At 41.6% G+C, this 26,076-nt stretch overlaps 1 protein-coding gene across 21 annotated transcripts in view; it reads right to left on the reverse strand.

Moving 5' to 3' along the window:
- Positions 1-25,294, reverse strand: part of LOC100380858 (E3 ubiquitin-protein ligase MYCBP2) — a 354,690-nt gene extending 329,396 nt beyond the window's left edge. For all 21 annotated transcript variants that reach the window (XM_082968826.1, XM_082968836.1, XM_082968833.1 and 18 more), the window contains exons 1-2: positions 24,629-25,294; positions 16,755-16,830 (exon numbers count right to left, since the gene is read on the reverse strand). In XM_082968826.1, the coding sequence (XP_082824952.1) occupies positions 16,755-16,830; positions 24,629-24,888 (336 nt within the window). In that variant the 5' untranslated portion in view covers positions 24,889-25,294. The remainder of the gene's footprint in view (positions 1-16,754; positions 16,831-24,628) is intronic.
- Positions 25,295-26,076: the final 782 nt, after the last annotated feature.

The raw sequence follows: 26,076 nt of genomic DNA on the forward strand, positions 1-26,076 counted from the left end.
CTAGAACAAAAAGGCTTCTCAACAGTTTTTACCCCCAAGCCATAAGACTCCTGAACAGGTAATCAAATGGCTACCTGGACTATTTGCATTGTGTGCCCCCCCCCCCCCAACCCCTCTTTTTATGCTGCTACTCTCTGTTTATCATATATGCACAGTCACTTTATACATTCATGTACATACTACCTCAATTTGGCAGACCAACCAGTGCTCCTGCACATTGGCTAACCAGGCTATCTGCATTGTGTCCCACCCACCCCCCTCGCTAGTGCTACTCTGTTCATCATACATGCATAGTCACTTTAACCATATCTACATGTACATACTACCTCAATCAGCCTGACTAACCGGTGTCTGTATGTAGCCTCGCTACTTTTATAGCCTCGCTACTGTATATAGCCTGTCTTTTTACTGTTTTATTTCTTTAGCTACCTATTGCTCACCTAATACATTTTTTGCACTATTGGTTAGAGCCTGTAAGTAAGCATTTCACTCTAAGGTCTACACCTGTTGTACTCAGCGCACGTGACAAATAAACTTTGATTTGAAATACTCAACAATGTCATTATTTTCAATGAACTCCGCAACTCCAACAACTATTGACTTTTCTTCACAACTGCCAACAGTTTAACACCAAAACATTAACAAATACATAAGTGTGTAAAAAAGTAAGGATATTTCATCCTGAAACCATCATTAAAACACCAATGGTGTTCACTAAGTTGATGGTTATATTTAGGATAATGTTTTACAGCTTTGTAAGTCTATTTGTTATTTTAAAATCTTAAGGCACATCGGGCCAGAGATAACTAGACACCTATCATAATATGAAGTATCAAAAGGGCCACTAGGTGTCTTGTGATAGATTACATAAAAACCTTGAAAGATAGCAAATTCTAGTCATTTAGTGGTAAACTTTGAATGTTTCCAGTAATACACCGTACCTTTGCAACCCTACCTAGCCCTAACCAACAGCTCTACACGGTATTACGGGACAGAGTCAACAAGAGCACTTCAGCCTGCATTGCAGACGAGCCTACTCATGTCAGTACAATTATGTCCAGCAAAATCTTTATGAAATAGACATCCAACACATTTAGCCTAATTATTGAATTGTCTATTACATCTTGGACCATGACCAGTCAAATCAAAATGTATTTGTCACGTGCTGAATACAACAGGTATAGTAGACCTTACAGTGAAATGCTTACTTACGAGCCCCTAAACAACACTGCAGTTACGAAAAATAGCAACAAGAAAAAATAAATACAAGTAACAAATTATTAAGGAGCAGCAGTAAAATCACAATAGCGAGGCTACTGTACCAGTACAGAGTCAATGTGAGGGGGCACCAGTTAGTCGAGGTAATTGAGGTGATATGTACAGTTGAAGTCGGAAGTTTACAAACACTTAGGTTGGAGTCATTAAAAATTGTTTTTCAACTACTCCACAAATTTCTTGCTAACAAACTATAGTTTTGGCAAGTCGGTTAGGACATCTACTTTGTGCATAACAAGTAATTTTTCCAACAATTGTTTACATATTATTTCCCTTATAACTCACTGTATCACAATTCCAGTGGGTCAGAAGTTTACATACACTAAGTTGACTGTGCCCTTAAACAGCTTGGGAAATTCCAGAAAAATTATGTCATGGCTTTAGAAGCTTCTGATAGGCTAATTGACATCATTTGAGTCAATTGGAGGTGTACCTTTGGATGTATTACAAGGCCTACCTTCAAACTCACGGCCTCTTTGCTTGACATTATGGGAATATCAAAAGAAATCAGCCAAGACCTCAGAAAAACAATTGTAGACCTCCACACGTATGGTTCATCCTTGGGAGCAATTTCCAAACACCTGAAGGTACCATGTTCATCTGTACAAACAATAGTGTACAAGTATAAACACCATGGGACCACGCAGCCATCATACCCCTCAGGAAGGAGACGCGTTCTGTCTCCTGGAGATTAACGTATTTTAGTGCGAAATGTGCAAATCAATCCCAGAACAATAGCAAAGGACCTTGTGAAGATGCTGGAGGAAAGAGGTACAAAAGTATCTATAGCCACAGTAAAATTAGTCCTATATCGACATAACCTAAAAGGCCGCTCAGCAAGGAAGACGCCACTGCTCCAAAACCACCATAAAAAAGACAGACTATGGTTTGCAACTGCACATGGGGAAAAATATCATACTTCTTGGAGAAATGTCCTCTGGTCTGATGAAACAAAAATAGAACTGTTTGGCAATAATTACCATCGTTATGTTTGGAGTAAAAAGGGGGAGGCTTGCAAGCCGAAGAACACCATCCCAACCATGAAGCACGGGGGTGGCAGCATCATGTTGTGGGGGTGCTTTGCTGCAGGAGGGACTGGTGCACTTCACAAAATAGATGGCATCATGAGGTGGGACAATTATGTGGCTATATTGAAGCGACATCTCAAGACATCAGTCAGGTAGTTAAAGCTTGGTCACAAATGGGTCTTCAAAATGGACAATGACCCCAAGCATACTTCCAAAGTTGTGGCAAAATGGCTTAAGGATAACAAAGTCAAGGTATTGGAGAGGCCATCACAAAGCCCTGACTTCAATCCCATAGAAAATTTGTGGGCAGAACTGAAAAAGCGTGTGCGAGCAAGGAGGCCTACAAACATGACTCAGTTTCACCAGCTCTTGTCAGGAGGAATGGGCCAAAATTCACCCAACTTACTGTGGGAAGCATGTGAAAGGCTACCCAAAACGTTTGACCCAAGTTAAACAATTTAAAGGCAATGCTACCAAATACTAATTGAGTGTATGTAACTTGTGACCCACTGGGAATGTGATGACAGAAATAAAAGCTGAAGTAAATCATTCTCTATTATTCTGACATGTCACATTCTTAAAATAAAGTGGTGATCCTAACTGACCAAAGACAGGGAATTTTTACTAGGATTAAATGTCAGGAATTGTGAAAAATTGAGTTTAAAATGTATTTGGCTAAGGTGTACGTAAACTTCCGACTTCAACTGTACATGTTGGTAGAGTTATTAAAAAGTGACTCATGCATAGACAATAACACAGTAGCAGCAGCGTAAAAGGGGGGGGTTGCAAGCAGTCTGGTTAGCCATTTGATTAGATTTTCAGGAAACTTATTGCTTGGGGGTAAAAGCTGTTGACAAGCCTTTTGGACCCAGACTGGGTGCTCCGGTATAGCTTGCCATGCGGGATCAGAAAGAACAGACTAGGGTGGCTGGATTCTGACAATTTTTCAGGGGCTTCCTCTGACACCGCCTGGTAAAGAGGCCCTGGATAGCAGGAAGCTTGGCCTCAGTGATGTACTGGGACGTACGCACTACCTTCTGTAGTGCCTTGCGGTCGGAGGCCAAGCAGTTGCCATACCAGACAGTGATGCAAGCCGTCAGGATGCTTTCGATGTGCAGCTGTAGAACCTTTTGCGGATCTGAAGACTCATGCCAAATCTTTTCAGTCTCCTGAGGGGGGAATAGGTTTCGTCGTGCCATCTCCACAACTGTCTTGGTGTGCTTGGACCATTCTAGTTTGTTGGTGATGTGGACACCAAGGAACTTGAAGCTCTCAACCTGCTCCACTACAGCCTCGTCGATGAGAATGGGGGCCATCTCAACCCTCCTTTTCCTGTAGTCTACAATCATCTCATTTGTCTTGATCACTTTCAGGGAGAGGCTGTTGTCCTGGCACCACACGGCCAGGTCTCTGACCTCCTCCCTGTATGATGTCTCGTCGTTGTCGGTGATCAGGCCTACCAATATTGTGTCATCGGCCAGCTTAATTACAGCATTGGAGTCGTGCCTGGCCATGCAGTCATGAGTGAACAGGGAGTACAGGAGTGGACTGAGCACGCACCCGAGGGGACCCATTGTTGAGGATCCTTACCACCTGGGGCAGCCTGTCAGGAAGTCTAGGATCCAGTTGCAGAGGGAGTTGATTAGTCCCAGTGTCCTAGGCTTAGGGATGAGCTTTGAGGAAACTATGGTGTTGAACGCTGTACTCAATGAATAGCATTCTCACATCGGTGTTCCTTTTGTCCAGGTGTGAAAGGGCAGTGTGGACTGCAGTAGAGATTGCAACATCTGTGGATCTTTTGGGGAGGTATGCAAATTGGAGTGGGTCTAGGGTTTCTGGGATAATGGTGTTGATGTGAGCCATGACCAGCCTTTCAAAGCACTTCATGGCTACAGACGTGAGTGCTACGGGTCGATAGCCATTTAGGCAGGTTACCTTAGTGTTCTTGGGCACAGGGACTATGGTGGTCTGCTTGAAACATATTGGTATTACAGACTCGGACAGGAAGGGTTGAAAATGTCAGTGAAGACCCTTGCCAGTTGGTCAGCACATGCTCGGAGTACACGTCCTGGTAATCCATCTGGCCCTGGGGCCTTGTGGATGTTGACCTGTTTAAAGATCTTACTCACATCGGCTGCGGAGAGCATGATCAAACAGTCGTCCGGAACAGCTCATTCATGTTTCAGTGTTGCTTGCCTCGAAGCAAGCATAGAAGTAATTTAGCTTGTCTGGTAGGCTCACGTCACTGGGCAGCTCTCGGATGTGCTTCTCTTTTTTTCACCTTTATTTAACCAGGTAGGCTAGTTGAGAACTAGTTCTCATTTGCAACAGCGACCTGGCCAAGATAAAGCATTGCAATTCGACACATACAACAGAGTTACACATGAAATAAACAAAACAGTCAATAATACAGTAGAACAAAAGAAAACAAAAAGTCTATATACAGTGAGTACAAGTGTAGTCTGTAATAGTTTGCAAGCCCTGGCACAACCGACAAGCACCGGAGCCGGTGTAGTACAAATCGATCTTAGTCCTGTTTGATGGTTCGTCAGAGGGCATAGCGGGATTTGTTATAAGCAGCAGCTCTACCCTTTAGCTCAGTGCGGTAGTTGCCTGTAATCCATGGATTTTGGTTGGGGTATGTTCGTACAGTCACTGTGGGGACGCGTCATCGATGCACTTATTGATGAAGCCAGTGACTGATGTGGTGACTGCCAGTACAGTGTATAACCCGCCAGCTGCATGTTATTCATGTAGTCTTTCAGCCACGACCCAGTGAAGCATAAGATATTAGTTTTTAAATTCTTTGTTCAATTCAAGGTGAGTAATCGCTGTTCTGATATCCAGAAGCTCTTTTCAGTCATAAGAGACGGTAGCAGCAACATTATGTACACAATAAGTCACAAACAATGTGAAAAAACGAACAAAATAGCATGGTTGGTTAAGAGCCAATAAAACGGCAGCCATCCCCTCCGGCGCCAACACAGCTATTTTGGGAACATATATTCCTATGCAGGAAATAGGGTCCAATTTGGGACAGATTAAATCTGCTTCTTCCTGCTGCATATCAAATCGGAGACAGAAAATGACCCCAAAGAATCGAAGATGGTTATGGTTATAACATGGAATGCAGTTTGGCTGGCTGAGGTGATGGGCAAGCCTCTCAGCCCCTCTAAGGACAGTACAATAAGGAATAGCATGTAATGTATGCAAATTAGTCTACCATCCAAATCCATGGCTAACAATTGCTGTTACATTGCCTTTACAGCAGCAGAGACAATGCAGCAAAGTGCAATACAGCATGTCCTGTGTTCTGAATCAATTGAACGGTCAACTTAGTCCATCATGTAGGCTAGTAGAACATGCGGATGTCAACGTGAAAAATCAAGTAGGCCTCAAGTCCCAAAGTTGGATTCTATCACACCTGAATGAGTTATGGTGATTGATAATGATTGTAATTCTAAGGGACCAGAGCTGCTGGGTTGGGTTTATTAGCCACCAAAAACAGACAAAACAGGGTTTTCCAATAAACCTATTTTTTGTTTTCTGTTGCTAAAGTTGTAAAATGTTGAAGGACAAAATTAACATGACCCTTTTACTGACAGCAGCTGGGGACAGGACTCAGGAGTTGTACCCTTAAATGTTAGGCCTAGTAGATAGGCTATTGAACTGACCAGATTCCATTTGGGGGTCAGAGCAAATCAGCATTATTTACTGGCATATCTAAGGTAGTGTCCCAAATGGCACCCTTTCCCTATACTAGGACTCTCCAATGTTCCTAGAGAAGTACCCTCCTGTAGGTTTTTCCTCCAACCTCAGCTCTAATCTGATTCAGTTTATCAACTAGCCAGTCCCTCCAGGATTCCGTGATCGCATAATTCAATGCAAAATCAACCAATCAGTGCATATTGCGAGAGCTCACAATGTTGACCAATCCTCGCAACTTTTAGCGCATAAAAGGGTACAATCGAAAGTGGGTTCGTAATTTTGACCAATTACTGCACTGTTACCGTGGAGAACTGCCCTATCCAACCACACGTCAACACAGTTTCTTCCCCCTGGCCTGTTAGCGTATTCACGTGCGAAGATGGGTGATTGTTGATGGCTGACAGGCAGTACAATGAACAGAAATCAATCTCATTTGCCAACAAAAATAAGGTGCGAAACAATTTCCAAATGTTTTTGGAAACAGGAGAAAGTCGACAATAAACAGTAACTTCGAATCAGCAAAGCATTTGAGAATGTCAAAACAGTTCCCAAAGCAGCAGCAGATCACCATGACTGAAGTTGTAGCAGGGAAGAAGACTGTGGAAAGTGCTGAAAGAATCAAGGTTTATTTTACCTTTTTTTAACCAGGTAGGCTAGTTGAGAACAAGTTCTCATTTACAACTGCGACTTGGCCAAGATAAAGCAAAGCAGTGCGACACAAACACAGAATTACACATGGAAAAACAAACATACAGTCAATAACACAATAGAAAAAGTCTATATACAGTGTGTGCAAATGAGGTAAGATAAGGGAGGTAAGGCAATAAATAGACCATAGTGGCGAAATAATTACAATTTAGCAATTAAACACTGGAGTGATAGATGTGCAGAAGATGAATGTGCAAGTAGAGATACTGGGGTGCAAAGAAGCAAAATAAATAACAGTAAGGATGATGAGGTAGTTGGATGGGCTATTTACAGATGGGCTATGTACGGGTGCAGTGATCTGTGAGCTGCTCAGACAGCTGGTGCTTAAAGTTAGAGGGAGAAATGAGTCTCCAGCTTCAGTGATTTTTGCAGTTCGTTCCAGTCATTGGCAGCAGAGAACTGGAAGGAAAGGCAGCCAAAGGAGGAATTGGCTTTCGGTGTGACCAGTGAAATATACCTGCTGGAGCGTGAGCTACGGGTGGGTGCTGCTATGGTGACCAGTGAGCTGAGAAGGCTGGCCTTTACCTTGCAAAGACTTACAGATGACCTGGAGCCAATGGGTTTGGCGACAACTATGAAGCAAGGGCCAGCCAACGTGAGCATACAGGTCACTGTGGTGGGTAGTACATGGGGCTTTGGTGACAAAACGGATGGCACTGATAGACTGCATCCAATTTGCTGAGTAGATTGTTGGAGGCTATTTTGTAAATGACATCGCCGATCGGTAGGATAGTCAGTCAATCTTCATGTTTAAGCCTAAAAATGTCAATAAGCAGTTGCTACATTCATTTGGACTTATAAATGTATGATATATAGCCAATGAATCGTGAAGAATATAAATGGGTAGGTTAGGGAGGTATACCTTAACCTCTCTTGGGAAGGGGGCAGTATTTTCACGTCCAGATGGAAAGCGCGCCCAAAGTAAACTGCCTGTTACTCAAGCCCAGAAGCTGGGATATGCATATATGTGTATGTATATGCATATTGGATAGAAAACACTCCAAAGTTTCTAAAACTGTTAAAATAATGTCTGTGAGTATAACATAACTGATATGGCAGGCAAAACCCCGAGGACAAACCATCCCAAAAGAAAATGTTCAGCCTACCACTATTTTCAATGGCTGTCACTTTTATTATAAGGCAAAGTCCTCCCAGATTGCAGTTCCTAGGGCTTCCACTAGATCTCAACAGAAAGACTTTCAGGTTGATTTTTGGAAAAATGAGCTAGAAATGTTTGTTTTTCTAGGTGGCTCCCATTTTGGCTGTAGTGTTTCCAAGCACGTGAATGAGAGCGCATTCTTTGGTATTTTTCTCCGGTAAAGACAATAACGATTCTCAGTCTTAAATTGTATCGTACGTAAAATTATTTACGTATTAGGGTACCTAAGGTTTGATTATAAACGTTGTTTGACTTGTTTGGAAAAGTTTATTAGTAACGTTTGGGATTCATTTTGTATGCATACTAGGTGGATTATTGACTGAAGCACGCCAGCTGAACTGAATTTTTATTGATATAAAGAGGACATTATCAAACAAAAGGACCATGTGATGTAACTGGGACCTTTTGGAGTGCTAACAGAAGATCAAAGGTAAGCAATTTTTTATATCACTATTTCTGACTTTCGTGTCGCACCTGCCTGGTTGAAATATGTTTTTCATGATTTTGTATGCGGGGCGCTGTCCTCAGATTATCGCATGGTGTGCTTTCACCGTAAAGCCTTTTTGAAATCTGACAGCGGCTGGATTAACAAGTTAAGCTTTATTTTGATGTATTACACTTGTGACTTTATGAAAGTTAAATATTTATAATTCTGTAGCTTTGAATTTCACGCTCTGCAATTTCACCGGATGTTGGCCAGGTGGGACGCTACCGTGCCCATAAGTTAAACAGTATATACCGGGGTACTTTGAAAAAGCCACGGGATTGTTTTTCAATCAATTTTAATATTTATAGCTACTTTTTAAATGAACACTTGCAGTCAACTTGTGCAATACCTTAGGAGATAAAGCAGATTGCTTTCTTCATTTCACTTGTCACATTATTTAACATACAGTAGTTCCCCAGAACAGTTGAGCCAGTCACATGTTTGTAAATAGCAAAACAGAAGGAAGTGGGAGCTGGTGAGTCCATAGCATTCTAAATCTATCCGTGAGTCTCTGTTGTGTGGTGCACATGAGGTGATGAAGCTACACTTACATGCAATTCACTACTAAATGATAGCCATTATAAGATATTTGATGCCATTCTGCCAGATGAGTCACCTGTACAGTTGCTATTTTTTCCCTAAGCTTCCTACTATTCATTTGCACAATTTCTATTGTTCACTTTCGCTTGTAAAAATGTCCACTCAACGAAAATGACATACCGTAGCTACTAGCTATGCATATAACTTTATGAGCTGAATTTGCTTGTTTTCACCCGTTAGCATTTAGCTAACGGCTAACAGCTTCTATGTGATTTCGATATTAGTTTGTGCAGGTTTTTTTTTGCATTCTGGTAGAGGCCCATTGTGCTTTTCTTGCATTTGTAGCGCCCCTTTGTCTGCTATGCCGGTAATACCGTAAATCTCGGGATGAGAGAAGGATGGTATGATGTGAAAATCTGGATATGACCCAATCCTAATGGTGGGGTGACAGCTTTGTTATCGTTTGAACTTCTGATTGGCGCTTAAGAGCAGCTTTTACCATTCCTTTTCTCATAAAGCTTAGAAATGGGGCTGAGGTTCTCATTTGTAGACAGTGGGGTATTCCAGAAAGCAGACTTAAGTTCGCCAGCAGGAATAGCCCCCAGAGTTCTGTAAGCAAAGCATGGCAGCTGATGAAATTGAAAAGTGTGCCCGGGTTTGAGCCCAGATTGGTATAAGGCATCCATTTTGGGCTTATGGAGTCAAATTGTACCCTGCCCATAACTAGGGCCCTGTGATTGGTGAAAATGTGACATATCATTTAACATGCCTGGATTTGTTAAGGCAAAACACAGGGCCCTTTTCAGACATCATAATGAATCAATAGGTATATATTATGAATGAAATGAGTGTTGAACATCACAAATGTCTAGAAAGTGTTTATTTCTGAGGGTGGAAATGACCCAACGTATGCTCAAAGTACACATGCAAACTTTACATATAAAAGTATAAATAAAGGGTTAGGGTTTACAAATAAGACTGCATTGTGCATAAAAACTAAGTGCAAATCAAACCATGTAAACACGTGAACTATGTACAAGTAGAACATTTTTACGACAAAGGAAAAACTATAAGAAGCATTATTGTCAATGAGGATCTGGTTGCACGACGAGGTGCTGTAAGGAATCAGAAGTAGATGTCAGGTGGCAATGGTGGACACCAGGGCACTGAGCAATGCGTAGTTGAACTTTGCCTTCAGCCCCCTGTCCTTTGCTGCTGCAGCAGCCCACACACTGCCTTCTCTGGGTGCATGTCCAAGCACAGTAGAACGGAATCAGGGGTGTGGACCCAACGTGGCAATGGTGTCCACCAGTCATCCCAGGACATTGAGGAATCACTGTCTGAAACTGCACCACTCCTCAGCCCGCACTGTCATCTCTGCAGCGCTTTCATTTTCCTCTCTGGTGTCCCTCTCTTTCATATATTGAAAGTATCAGCTGGGCCTCCACCCTTCTTTCCAGTAGTTCGTGGTCATTGCTCTGCATTTCCTTCAACCAAGTCTCTGCTCCTTTTTCCTGAAATATTAAATGCAAAAATATGCAGCTGGTGGTAGCGCAACATGTCCACAAAATGAAACAAAAAAACATTGGCAAAGTACAAGTGCAAACCTTAACGAAAGTTTTTGGTTGGTAGCGAACTGGCGAGGGAGAGGCCTAGTAGGGGAGAGGGTGGGCTGGACACCTGGGTGGGGAACAATCCCTCGTGGAAGGGCTCGAACGGTAGGAGCTGGTAGAGTTAGAGGAGCTGCTTGAGCTGGAGGCAACAATGGACAGCACATCTTGTTCAGCAGCAGAGTTGCCAACATTGGGGGATAACAATACACAGTATTAAAGCTAGATAAGTTACATAATGTCTGAAAACTCATTGTTTCAAGCTGGACAATGGTTGTTCTTCCAATATGAAATCTGGATTAGGGTTGTTTGACCCTAATGCTAGACAAACATTTACATTCTAGTCATTTAGCAGACGTTAGCTATTCTAGTTAAGTAAAGCTGTACAAACTAGCCAGCTAGTTAAAAGTCAAACCAAACCAAGCAGTGGACATATCATGCATAAAGCTTGGTAGCTAGCTTGTAGCCATTTTTACAAGCCACATGGCCTCAGCTTGCAAAAGAGCCATGACTTTATTCTTAGTTACAATCCAGGTTAATCCCTTTGTTTAGCTGGGACAAACACCTTAACATCACAACATAACCTGCCATTTGAGATTTGTACAAATTTAGAGTTAGCTAGCTAGATTTTTTGTTTAAACCAGTTACTGCTAACGTTAAGTTAACTAGCTAACAAAAACATCACATGGACACATCAGTTAAATACAAAGCTAGCTTGCCAAATTAACTTAGAATTTAGCTCGTTTATAATAAATATATATATTTTTTTAAATACCACTTACTGGAGTTTTGCAGAAATTGCACCACAGTCCCAGACTGGCCTGTGTCCCATTGTACTCACCAGCGTCAGAGACCAATTGTGTTTCTCAAACCCGGTCAATGGCTCCATTTCACAGTATACTCCAAAAACCCTCCAACAAAAAACCTCTCAAGTGGTGCCTCGGCTCCCACGGCATCAGCTGTTGGTAGGTCGAGGCTCCCACTGGGTGCGCTAGGGTTTCCTCCATTACTTGAGAACTGTGGCCCTGTGCGGCCAGGTATACAATGTTGTGGGTCTACCCGAGTGATACTGCCAGATGCATATTCCTGTCTAAAAAGATTAAGCATTGGTACAAACGGCCAGTACAATGAAAGTGTGAATGACTCATATTAGCCATGGTTCCTTTGATTGCTCCAACGTTACTTGGATGACTGCAGCAATTATAGCGCTAATCCCTGCCAACAAGTGCTGCCCTTCGGGCATGCGTGCATTTATTCAGACCAAAAACCCATGCGGGGTACTCTGACATTTTTGATGACTATAACCTCGACCAGTGGCGAGCCATTCGTGGCGCTGACATCGAATTTGAATGTCTGCCCTATCAACTTTCGATGGCTCTTTCTGTGTATACCATAGTGACCAGGGGAATTGGGGTTAGATTCCAGGGAGGGAAAACTAAGAAAAACTGCTACCACATCCAAGGAAGGCACCAGCCACGCAAATTACACACTCCCCACTCAAGGTGGTAGTGATGAAAAGTAACAATACAGGACTCGATGCCTTGTAATTGGAATGAGTACATTTTAAATCCTTAAAATGATACATTAGATGTTTAGAAGTTGCATTTTAAAAAGGGGTCAGAAACTAAGTGTCCTTAATTACATTTTAACCATAACATTTTACTGCCTGTTGTGTATTGTCCAATGTCCTATGGGTTGACACCAATAAATGCAAGGAGAAAAAGGGGTCGTCTTGAACAAAATGTTCAAATAATTGTTAGGCAGGTAACATACAAACTAAATAGATATATTTTTTCAGTTTTTTTTATCTAGGTTGTCAAATAACAATCTTACTCAAAATGAAAATGGGGAAACATTAATAGAAATTCCAGAATATGATTACTGATTTAAAACAGAAGTAACTTATGGGTAAAAATCTTTGTCCATTTGGGAATCATCAAACATGATGGATAAATTCAAGGCACTAATGCATGAAATGAAATGATATATATATATTTTTTTTTTAAAGTGGCCACTTAAACTGTCTAAACAATTCATAAAATTATTGCAACTTTATTACATTTTTTTTTACTTTTGGCCGTATGGCAACTACCCAATTACACTAGGATTTCGAACATTCAAAGCAACTGAGAAACTTGCCAGGCACTGTTGTCACCTTAACTTGCTAAACAACAACTTCTTAGTGAGAGGAAGCATGAGCACCATCAGCCTACACCAGTTGTTACTATAACAACTAGCGTAGCCATGTCAACAAATGACTGTCTGAACACACCAATCCGATTTGGTCACTTGTTACTTACCGTTTGAACAGTCAGTAATCCATAATGGCATTGAAAAACAAAGCTGCTGATGTGAGAATTAAGGCCAGCAGTGTGAACAAAGCAGGTTCTATTCCAATGAGCTAGTATGCCTTCATCTACCTAGGTAGCAGGATTTATATTCAAAGTTAATGTGACCATCCTGCTATATAAAAAAATTACATTGAAAAATATGTCTTATGTAGCGTAATATGAAATTGTTTGTTTTTTTACATTGGGTAGAAGTAGAGAATCAGAGCAAAAAAAGTATCATACACTGCAGTTGAGTAACAGTGGGAAAGTAATTATGCTTTCAAAGTTGATAAACATCACTTAAGAAAATTGCCCTTGAATATTTGTGGTTCAACTACTGGAGAGCCTTTCTTTGTCTACACCCATTCAGCATCGTTCACACCCTCTTAAGCATCAGAACCACACATCTTTAAGGGTTGAGCCGAGTGTTCGGTACCAACAGCAGTCAAGCACCCAAGCTAACTTGCTAGCTACTTTCAGACACAAATGAGAGAACAGCTCACTGAAAATTACTTACCCTGGCAGAGCTGGTTAGGCTGTTATGTTATCCAGAGCTTTGGTGACTGCAAGTGCGCTGTCAGATTGTCCGTTCGTAAATTCAGAGCGTTACGCTCTCGGAGCGCACACTGGACCTTCTGGCCAATGAGTACGGTTGATCCGAGCGCTATGACCTCACAATTTACGAACGCACCCGAAATGGGTAGCTGCATAGTGTAGTCTTTTTTTAAGACATGTAGCTAGCTAGGTAAACAATTAACTATAATCCCAACTCATGACATTACTACCCTGCATGAATCTGCAGGTAGCTAACTAACCAGGTTCAATGGTTGCTAGCGAACATTAGGCTATAGCTAGCCAAGTAAATGGCTCCGAGATACAAATAATAAGATCATACACGTAACGTTAGTTAGTGAGCGTGGCAGCCAGCTAATGTTAACTAGCTAACAGTATACTAACGTGAACATAAACCACTGAAAATTAGCAACGTGTAATATCTGAAAATGTAGCTAGCCTGTCTATCTTACCCTATACATCCTTCCTGTCGGATGCCATGGTTGCCCTTAGTTTGAAGATGTAATCCAGAGATAGGTGTATCCTCCATCTCCTTAGCTATCATACTCGAATTCCACTGATTTCAAAACTCGGTCCTCCAGAAAAGAGCAACACTTACGCAGTTTTACTACACCATACAGTTAAAAAAAGCTGTGTTAGACAGGATTACCTAGACATACTGACAAGCTCAAATAGACAGAAGCGTGCTACATGACAGACCAATCTGAAGTCATCTCTCGGCACATCCAGCACACTCATTATCACAGCCAATCATAGCTAGCAGAAAGGTTGCCGTCTTTTTCTGTGGCTAAACCAACTAGGCTGGTAATTTAACTTATTCGTATTTACAGCACTCAGTGAGGCCATTCCAGCCTGGTATGACAAAAACAATTTCTAACCTTGATTACATTGGGATACGATCACATTCACTTTCCAAATATGGGTTAAAGTGTAACTAAAATGTGGCGCTACACTCCAGCACTTAGGAATAGAGATTATTATTTTTTTTTAAATAGCGCTGACCCCCATTTAGTCGACAGGCTGTTCCACGACCAAGATTTTTTTCACTTGAGCAGTAGCAAAAAATACACAGTGCCATCTACATTAAAGTTAGCCTTATTCTAAAACGGATTTAACCTGTTATGGATAGGGGGCAGTATTTTCACGGCCGGATAAAAAAACGTACCCGATTTAATCTGTTTATTACTCCTGCCCAGAAACTAGAATATGCATATAATTGTTTGATTTGGATAGAAAACACCCTAAAGTTTCTAAAACTGTTTGAATGGTGTCTGTGAGTATAACAGAACTCATTTGGCAGGCCAAAACCTGAGAAGATTCCAAACAGGAAGTGCCCTCTGACCATTTCTTGGCCTTCTTTATTATCTTTATTGAAAACAGAGGATCTCTGCTGTAACGTGACACTTTCTAAGGCTCCCATAGGCTCTCAGAAGGCGCCAGAACGTTGAATGATGACTTTGCTGTCCATGGCTGAAAAACAGTAGCGCATTTGGATAGTGGTCGATCTGAGAACAATGAGACGGGCGCACGCGTACACTTGAAGAGTTCATTTTGTATTTTCAGTCTGAACGAAAACAACGTCTCCCGGTCGGAATATTATCGCTATTTTACGAGAAAAATCGCATAAAAAAAATTGATTTTAAACAGCGTTTGACATGCTTCGAAGTACGGTAATGGAATATTTTGAAAATTTTTGTCACGATACGCGTCCGCTCGTCACCCTTCGGATAGTGTCTTGAACGCACGTTCAAAACGCCGCTATTTGGATAACTATGGATTATTTGGAACCAAAACAACATTTGTTATTGAAGTAGAAGTCCTGGGAGTGCATTCTGACGAAGAACAGCAAAGGTAATCCAATTTTTCTTATAGTAAATCTGAGTTTGGTGAGTACCAAACTTGGTGGGTGTCAAAATAGCTAGCCTGTGATGGCCGGGCTATCAACTCAGAATATTGCAAAATGTGCTTTCACCGAAAAGCTATTTTAAAATCAGACCCAGCGATTGCATAAAGGAGTTCTGTATCTATAATTCTTAAAATAATTGTTATGCTTTTTGTGAACGTTTATCGTGAGTAATTTAGTATATTCACCGGAAGTGTTCGGTGGGAATGCTAGTTCTGAACGTCACATGCTAATGTAAAAAGCTGGTTTTTTATACAAATATGAACTTGATTGAACAAAACATGCATGTATTGTATAACAATGTCCTAGGAGTGTCATCTGATGAAGATCAAAGGTTAGAGGTGCATTTAGCTGTGGTTTTGTTTTTTGTGACATTATATGCTAGCTTGAAAAATGGGTGTCTGATTATTTCTGGCTGGGTACTCTGCTGACATAATCTAATATGTTTTGCTTTTGTTGTAAAACCTTTTTGAAATCGGACAGTGTGGTTAGATAAAGGAGAGTCTTGTCTTTAAAATAGTGTAAAATAGTGGTATGTTTGAGAAATTGAAGTAATAGCATTTCTAAAGGTATTTGAATAACGCGCCACAGGATTCCACTGGCTATTACGTAGGTGGAACGATTTCGTCCCACCGACCATAGAGAAGTTAAGAAAGGAAATCCAAAACAGCCAGGCGTTACCAGGGTCCCACCGCAGTGCAGATGACACTTGCAATGTGAAAGAAAAGAGAAATATATCCAACAGGCTTCGACATCAGCTCTGGGGGTTTGTTTAGGTTTTGGAGACTATAAGGGTAGGGCCTACTACACCATTTTATTCCTAGCCCTGCACAGAGAATCACAAAGGAAAGAGTCCTAGCACAGATGAAGACATGGAGGGCAGGCTGGCAACGGTTTCCGTGGAAATGTGGAACACATGGTTGCTCAGCAACAGCTCCATTACACCCAAGCCAGACCCACTCCCATTACTACCTCAACCTCCTTCTCCAGCTACTCTTCCAGGTGTGAGAGAGCTGGAGCCCTGGCAGTTGGTCAAGCCAACTAAATAAAACGGTGTTCCTGGCAACCAACTTAAATATTAATGAGGGAGAAACTAATGCATTAATGTTGTTATAATCAAAATCAGCAGAGTTCATTTGATCAACGGCAAAACCAGCTAAGCAAGCCTGTGCTCATACATGTATATAGCCTAGGAGGTGAAGTTATGTAAATGTTGTAACATGAAAATAAAATGCTTTGATAAAGGTGAAGCATTACAAGAAAATACAATTTTATTCTCAGCTTGAGATTCTCAATAGGCAACTCCAACTTTCTTTGACCAAAAAGAACTAAAGCAACACATTTGCAATGAAATCATTGTATTATTCTGAGAAAAAAAAATCAATAACTCACAAGGAAAGAAAGGTCCCTCTTGTACCAATAAAATATCTTACCTTGGTTCTTGTTTTGACTTTTGACTTGACCTTTTGGCGCCGTTTCAGCTTCTTCTTGCTCAAAGTTCTCTTTCCCCTGAAACACATGAAATAAATTAGCAAATTCAGTAACAGTTGGGCCTATAGACAATCACAGAATTGTCTAATCAATATGGTAACACACGCAACAACGAAGGAAAAATAAATAAATAAATGTAAAAAATAATAATAGGGAAAAAAACATTTTATGGTAACAGCCGGATTACCGACAGGCTACATACCCTGGGGCCACGACCTCCAGACAATTTTATTTATTTATATATATATGTGTGTGTAAATAAAAATGTAAATAAAATTGTCTATATCAAAAAAGAAACGTCCTCTCACAGTCAACTGCATTTATTTTCAAAAAATTCCACGTATAAATATTTGTATCAACATAAGATTCAACAACTAAGACATACTGAACAAGTTCCACAAAAAAGGGGGGGTGGGGGGGGGGTCAAAATCAAAAGTAACAGTCAGTATCTGGTGTGGCCACCAGCTGCATTAAGTACTGCAGTGCATCTGCTCCTCATGGACAGCACCAGATTTGTTAGTGCTTGCTGTGAGATGTTACCCCACTCTCCTACCAAGTTCCCGGACATTTCGGGGGGGGGGGGGGGGGCCTAGCCCTCCGATCCAACAGATTCCAGACGTGCTCAATGGGATTGAGATCCGGGCTCGTCGCTGGACACGGCATAACTGACATTCCTGTCTTGCAGGAACTCACACACAGAACGAGCAGTATAGCTTACGAACAGTGAGAGACAGAATAACAAAAAAAACATGAAAAACGCATGTAAAAAATGTTACAAATTGATTTGCATTTTAATGAGGGGAATAAGTATTTGACCTCTCTGCAAAACATGACTTAGTACTTGGTGGCAAAACCCTTGTTGGCAATTAGAGGTCAGACATTTCTTGTAGTTGGCCACCAGGTTTGCACACATCTCAGGAGGGATTTTGTCCCACTCCTCTGTGCAGATCTTGTCCAAGTCATTAAGGTTTCGAGGCTGACGTTTGGCAACTCGAGCCTTCAGCTCCCTCCACAGATTTTCTATGGGATTAAGGTCTGGAGATTAGCTAGGCCACTCCAGGACCTTAATGTGCTTCTTCTTGAGCCACTCCTTTGTTGCCTTGGCCGTGTGTTTTGGGTCATTGTCATGCTGGAATACCCATCCACGACCCTTTTTCAATGCCCTTGCTGAGGGAAGCAGGTTCTCACCCAAGATTTGACGGTACATGGCCCCGTCCATTGTCCCTTTGATGCGGTGAAGTTGTCCTGTCCCCTTAGCAGAAAAACACCCCCAAAGCATAATGTTTCCACCTCCATGTTTGACGGTGGGGATGGTGTTCTTGGGGTCATAGGCAGCATTCCTCCTCCTCCAAACACGGCGAGTTGAGTTGATGCCAAAGACCTCCATTTGGGTCTCATCTGACCACAACACTTTCACCCAGTTGTCCTCTGAATCATTCAGATGTTCATTGGCAAACTTCAGACGGGGATGTATATGTGCTTTCTTGAGCAGGGGGACCTTGCGGGCACTGCAGGATTTCAGTCCTTCACGGCATAGTGTGTTACCAATTGTTTTCTTGGTGACTATGGTCCCAACTGCCTTGAGATCATTGACAAGATCCTCCCATGTAGTTCTGGGCTGATTCCTCACCGTTCTCATGATCATTGCAACTCCACGAGGTGAGATCTTGCATGGAGCCCCAGGCCGAGGGAGATTGACGGTTCTTTTCTGTTTCTTCCATTTGCGAATAGTCGCACCAACTGTTGTCACCTTCTCACCAAGCTGCTTGGCGATGGTCTTGTAGCCCATTCCAGCCTTGTGTAGGTCTACAATCTTGTCCCTGACATCCTTGGAGAGCTCTTTGGTCTGGGCCATGGTGGAGAGTTTGGAATCTGATTGATTGATTGCTTCTGTGGACAGGGGTCTTTTATACAGGTAACAATGTGAGATTAGGAGCACTCCCTTTAAGAGTGTGCTCCTAATCTCAGCTCGTTACCTGTATAAAAGACACCTGGGAACCAGAAATCTGATTGAGAGGGAGTCAAATACTTATTTCCCTCATTAAAATGCAAATCAATTTATAACATTTTTGACATGCGTTTTTCTGGATTTTTGTTGTTATTCTGTCTCTCACTGTTTAAATAAACCTACCATTACAATTATAGACTGATAATTTCTTTGTCAGTGGGCAAATGTACAAAATCAGCAGGGGATCAAATACTTTTCCCCTCACTGTATGCCATGTATGCTCAATGTTTCAGTTCCTTGCTCAGAACATATGAAAGCTGATGGTTTAATATTCCCAGTTCTTCAATATTCCCAGTTAAGAAGTTTTAGGTTGTAGTTTTATAGGAATTATGACGCGTCGACTCTTTATACCGTTTGTATTTCATATACCTTTGACTATTGGATGTTCTAATAGGCACTTTAGTATTGCCAGCCTAATCTCATGAGTTGATAGGCTTGAAGTTATAAACAGAGCTGTAAAGCAAGCATTGCTAAGAGCTGCTGGCAAACGCAGGAAAGTTTGAATGAATGCTTACAAGCCTGCTGCGCCTACCACCGCTCAGACTGCTCTATCAAATCACAGACTTAATCATAAACACACAGAAATACGAGCTGTAGGTAATTAATATGGTCAAATCCAGAAACTATCATTTCAAAAAACAAAACGTTTAGTCTTTCAGTGAAATACGGAAACGTTCCGTATTTTATCTAACGGGTGGCATCCATAAGTCTAAATATTCCTGTTACATTGCACAACCTTCAATGTAATTTCATAATTATGTAAAATTCTGGCAAACTAGTTCGCAATGAGCCAGGCAGGCCAAACTGTTGCATATACCCTGACTGCGTGCAATGAACGCAAGAGAAGTGACACAATTTCCATAGTTAATATTACCTGCTAACATTAATTTAGTTTAACTAAATATGCAGGCTTAAAAAAAAAAAACACTTCTGTGTATTGATTTTAAGAAAGGCATTGATGTTTAGGTACGTTCGTGCAACGATTGTGCTTTTTTCGCAAATGCACTTTTGTTAAATCATCCCCCGTTTGGGGAAGTAGCTTTGATTCGATGATAAATTAACAGGCACCGCATTGATTATATGCAACGCAGGTCAAGCTAGTTAACTACACATGGTTGATATTACTAGGTTAACTAGTGATTATGTGAAGATTGATCGTTTTTTATAAAATACACTGCTCAGAAAAAATAAAGGGAACACTTAAACAACAATGTAACTCCAAGTCAATCACACTTCTGTGAAATCAAACTGTCCACTTAGGAAGCAACAATGATTGACAATAAATGTCACATGCTGTTGTGCAAATGGAATAGACAACAGGTGGATATTATAGGCAATTAGCAAGACACCCCCAATAAAGGAGTGGTTCTGCAGGTGGTGACCACAGACCACTTCTCAGTTCCTATGCTTCCTGGCTGATGTTTTGGTCACTTTTGAATGCTGACGGTGCTTTCACTCTAGTGGTAGCATGAGACGGAGTCTACAACCCACACAAGTGGCTCAGGTAGTGCAGCTCATCCAGGATGGCACATCAATGCGAGCTGTGGCAAGAAGGTTTGCTGTGTCTGTCAGCGTAGTGTCCAGAGCATGGAGGCGCTACCAGGAGACAGGCCAGTACATCAGGAGAAGTGGAATAGGCCGTAGGAGGGCAACAACCCAGCAGCAGGACCGCTACCTCCGCCTTTGTGCAAGGAGGAGCAGGAGAAGCACTGCCAGAGCCCTGCAAAATGACCTCCAGCAGGCCACAAATGTGCATGTGTCTGCTCAAACGGTCAGAAACAGACTCCATGAGGGTGGTATGAGGGCCCGATGTCCACAGGTGGGGGTTGTGCTTACAGCCCAACACCGTGCAGGACGTTTGGCATTTGCCAGAGAACACCAAGATTGGCAAATTCGCCACTGGCGCCCTGTGCTCCTCACAGATGAAAGCAGGTTCACACTGAGCACGTGACAGACTTGACAGAGTCTGGAGATGCCGTGGAGAACGTTCTGCTGCCTGCAACATCCTCCAGCATGACCGGTTTGGCGGTGGGTCAGTCATGGTGTGGGGTGGCATTTCTTTGGCGGGGCCGCACAGCCCTCCATGTGCTCGCCAGAGGTAGCCTGACTGCCATTAGGTACCGAGATGAGATCCTCAGACCCCTTGTAAGACCATATGTTGGTGCGGTTGGCCCTGGGTTCCTCCTAATGCAAGACAATGCTAGACCTCATGTGGCTGGAGTGTGTCAGCAGTTCCTGCAAGAGGAAGGCATTGATGCTATGGACTGGCCTGCCCGTTCCCCAGACCTGAATCCAATTGAGCACATCTGGGACATCATGTCTCGCTCCATCCACCAAAGCCACGTTGCACCACAGACTGTCCAGGAGTTGGCGGATGCTTTAGTCCAGGTCTGGGAGGAGATCCCTCAGGAGACCATCCTCCACCTCATCAGGAGCATGCCCAGGCGTTGTAGGGAGGTCATACAGGCACGTGGAGGCCACACAGACTACTGAGCCTCATTTTGACTTGTTTTAAGGACATTACATCAAAGTTGGATCAGCCTGTAGTGTGGTTTTCCACTTTAATTTTGAGTGTGACTCCAAATCCAGACCTCCATGGGTTGATAAATTGGATTTCCATTGATTATTTGTGTGTGATTTTGTTGTCAGCACATTCAACTATGTAAAGAAAAAAGTAGTTAATAAGATTATTTCATTCATTCAGATCTAGGATGTGTTATTTTAGTGTTCCCTTTATTTTTTTGAGCAGTGTACATTTAATGCTAGCTAGCAACTTACCTTGGCTCCTTGCTGCACTCACGTAACAGGTGGTCAGCCTGCCACACAGTCTCCTCGTGGAATGCAATGTAATCAGCCACAATCGGCGTCCAAAAATGCCAGTTACCGATTGTTATGAACTTGAAATCGGCCATGCCGATTAAATCGGTCAACCTTGAATATACAGTGCATTGGGAAAGTATTCAGACCTTGACTTTTTCCACATTTTGTTACGTTACAGCCTTATTCTGAAATGGATTAAATAAATCAAATCCTCAATCTACACACAATACCCCATAATGACAAAGCAAAAACAGGGAGACTAGTCAGGATCGAGGGAAAGATGAACGGAGCAAAGTACAGAGATCCTGCTCCAGAGCACTCAGGACCTCAGACTGGGGGCAAAGGTTCACCTTCCAACAAGACAACGACCCTAAGCACACAGCCAAGACAACACAGGAGTGGTTTCGGGACAAGTTTCTGAATGTCCTCGAGTGGCCCAGCCAGAGCCCGGACTTGAACCCGATCGAACATCTCTGGAGAGACCTGAAAATAGCTGTGCAGCGACGCTCCCCAGCTAACCTGGCAGAGCTTGAGGATCTGCAGAGAAGAATGGGAGAAACTCCCAAATACAGGTATGCCACGCTTGTAGCGTCATATCCAAGAAGACTCAAGGCTGTAGTCGCTGCCAAAGGGTGTTTCAACAAAATACTGAGTCAAGGGTCTGAATACTTATGTAAATAAGGTATCTGATAATAATACATTTGCAAAAAATGTCTAAAAACCTGTTTTTGCTTTATCATTATGGGGTATTGTGTGTAGATTGTTGAGGAAAAACAATTTAATCCATTTTAGAATAAGGCTGTAACGTAACAAAATGTGGAAAAAGTCAAGGGGTCCGAATACCTTCCGAATGCATTGTATAATCCCACCATTTTATCTCTGAGAGAAAAAGTGCTGGCTGTGTTTGCCAGAGTCATGCCTAGACGGGACACAGCTTTTGTCAAATTTATGTCAAAAGTAGAGTTTTTTCCATTTTAGCTAACCCTTTTCCTAACCTTAACCTAATTATCCTAAACTGCTACGTTAATTCTCCTAACCAGCTGCGTAAATTCAACGTAAATTCTCCGAAACCTACTGTGAAGTGTCAATTTTGATAAAACCATTTGCCAGGGTAGGGTTGCTACTACAGCCCTGTGAATTTGGGCCCACACACAATATAATTAGGAATTACAATAATAGAATGGGCATGAAAACTCTTATGATGGGATAAAGGTGAGCCATTTTGGTCAGGGAGATAGTCAACCATGGTTTGCCAATGCTGTAATAAGCTATTGTGTAAAATTAACTTTAAGAATTGATCTGCACTGTATGTTTGTTAGCTAGCCAACCAGACAGTTTGAGGAATGATTCCATACATTTCTTTATTATAAAAAGGTGCTATATACAGAAATCAAACCGCCTAATTTGTGTTAATGTGACAAAACAATCTAAACCGCTGTGAAATATTTTTTCAATAACCAAAAACAGTATTTTCAGCTGTTTAAAGTTGGTGTACAAAACCCAAAGTAAGACGCAAGAACGTAACTTAAGCAAGGGAAGCATAGAAATAATGCACATAGAATAGATCTACCACTTCTTAGTCTTGCGTTCAATGAGAATGACAGATCTAACACTCACATTGCTATGTGAATTTCATCAGTCGCCCAAAAAGTTACATATTGCAGCTTTAACTGCCAATATGCCAACATTACATTCAAACAATGCAGTCAATCCACAATAGAGGTCTTCATGGGTCTATCTGCTGTAGCTACATTGTCCTGAGACCCAATGCCAATCGAACAGGACCTGGCCCAGACCCCTTAGGACCAGTTAGAATATTGGGTCCACACGGATCCGCAAAGCCCTCTAATACACAGCCATACACCGGCTGAATCTGTGGATGATAAAACTTACACAAGTTGTGATACTGAAACATATAATAGCACTCACAGCTTTCCAATAAAACTAAAATGTAGACATTTATGTTCTGTTTACACATTTTAGAGGCTATTTATACAGAATATTTGTATAAACTTTATTTATAATTACATGACAATATCTTTGGTTGACATTTCTATTACACAATTTCTGAGATCTGACTTAACTTTTATTTTCCTGCATAAGTAAAACCGGGATTACGCCCCTACTGGCACTCAATCCAATTGAACTGGTTTGGGTTTGGCCCTGACCAATATGGCTGGAAATTAAAACCAATTCTCGAACTTTCAGGGTTTATGACATAGCCCCACTAGTAAGTAAATAGGATCTATACCACACACATTGTTCGATCCAAGCTAGCTAGCTACGTGAGATGTCAAAAATCAAGCAGCTACTGACATTTGTTTTTATTTACCTGCCGAATGTATAGACTAGCTAGCTAACTACACATATTCACCAACATGTACTGATCATACGAAGAGTAAAGTCCTGACGTAAGCTGGCAAGCCTGTATACTGCAGTGCGTAAAAAAGAACCACCAAAAACGCAACTAGAGAGGATAGCTAACGTTAGCTAGCTATGCTAAATAACGGGCTAGCTAATTAGGTTAGCTAGCTACTCATTACTAGTTAGTTGGCTAGTAAGTTACCGATTTAACCTAGTAACATAATTGACGGGTAACAGCATGTGAGTAAATCAGCCTATTCAAAACGAACCTACCTGTCTCCCACAGTAAAATGATTATGACTGGACACTAACATTAACGCTGTCAGCTATCATGTGGCCAGTTAGCTGCTAAACTGCTAAGTGTTGGATTGCTAGCTAGCTGTCAAAGCTAGCCACCTTGCTAGCAAACTAGGTAGAGAGGTTAGCCTGGCTAAGTGGATATTACCCGGTGGATGGATTTTCCATCGTAAATCGTTGAGTTTAGTAGGCTATACATTCGGATGTGAGCATACAGTCAAACAGTATTGGTTATGTGACAAACCCTGCAGGTAGTTGGGCTAATTTGCAAGTTAGCTACAAGGCTAGCCAGCTTTGTGTCAGACATCTCATTTTCACCCAACCTACCTTCCTTGGTTTATCCCTTGTTCTTTATCATTGATAGCCGTGGTATAAATCCTCCTGTATCTTTCCGCCAATGCTCGCCCAGAGAGTAGAAGCTGGTACCGACTTCGGCAATCCGACTGGGTTGCCGGTGTTTGACACGAACCCATACCCGACCCAATGGACGAGAAATCGTCACCAACTCCAGAAATGACCCTGATGCCTAGCCTCATCGAAGGCGATGTGGATGGAAGAATCCCTCCACCGGCTGCAGCACACATCATCGTTTTGGAGAACAATGCATATATTACATTTAAAAAAAACTAGATAGTTTGCAATTATATGTCAAAGGTCATGTGTCCATCCTGTACTGCAAAAACAGCAGAATTGTTACATCCCAGTCTATCTTCCAAAAACTGGAGAAAAAAATGTAGCCCGCGCGATGCAACTTGGAAATAGGCTTCTAAATTCAGAGCGTCGAATCGTTCTTTCTTTCCCGGAATTCCGAATCTCAAACCATATCGTCTTTTAATTTGGGATTAAAGCAAAGAATCTCAAAGAAAATGTGTCATATCGCCTTTTGTTCTAGTTTGTTCCTTGTGTATTTCTTCACCCCGAATTGGCACCACCGTCAGTTGAGCTGCCATTTTAGCTTCATCATCCTTCCCTGTTCGTCGTTTCGCTGTCAAGCATGCATGCTGGGATACATTTCCATGCACATAATACTGTATTTGTCGTAGTAATGGTATTATTCTAGGAGAGTCACTGCATATTGGAATATAATTCTTCGTATTTACAATTCCCGATAAATAATTAACAGTGTTATGTTAGAGGAAATAATTCAGTTTTATAAATATGTAGCTAGTTATTATTTTGAAAACAAGGACTTTCATTCAAGGACAATGCGATGTCTAATATATACAAATCAAGTTAGGCCTAAATAGTCTGCTTTTCAATCTATTCATGTCTTTTCTTTCTTTCTGGCTTGGCATTAATTTTAAGGATATGGTCAGTAACCATGGCAACCGCATCAAATGGAAAGATAATTGGCTACTTATCTAAAGGCCTGAGATACATTTCATCTCTGGGGGGAGAACACTTAAAAAGTATGGTACTTTTCCATGAAGAAAAATTGATGGGACTTGCTTTAACTCTTTACAAGTATTTTTGTGGCAGTGGAAGAAGTATCAAATGTTTTACTTATGCCAAGCAGTTAAATTTAGCAAAATGATTTGTCTGATCATTCTGATAGACCACAACCTTATTACTTTGGATTGTGGGGCAGTTAGATATTTTATACACTCTCCTACTATAACACCACAGTATATGCAGTACAGAAGACAAGGAGGCATTGTTGAAGTGCTGCAGTGAAAGGTCCTCAGAGGAGGAAGGGGAGGGCCATCTTCCTGAGAGAAATGTGATACAAATAAAAATAGTGAAACACTAAAAAGTTATCATTTTTAGATAAAACT

Source organism: Salmo salar, chromosome 25 (assembly GCF_965601325.2).
Source record: "Salmo salar chromosome 25, fSalSal1, whole genome shotgun sequence".
NCBI classification, from domain to species: domain Eukaryota; kingdom Metazoa; phylum Chordata; class Actinopteri; order Salmoniformes; family Salmonidae; genus Salmo; species Salmo salar.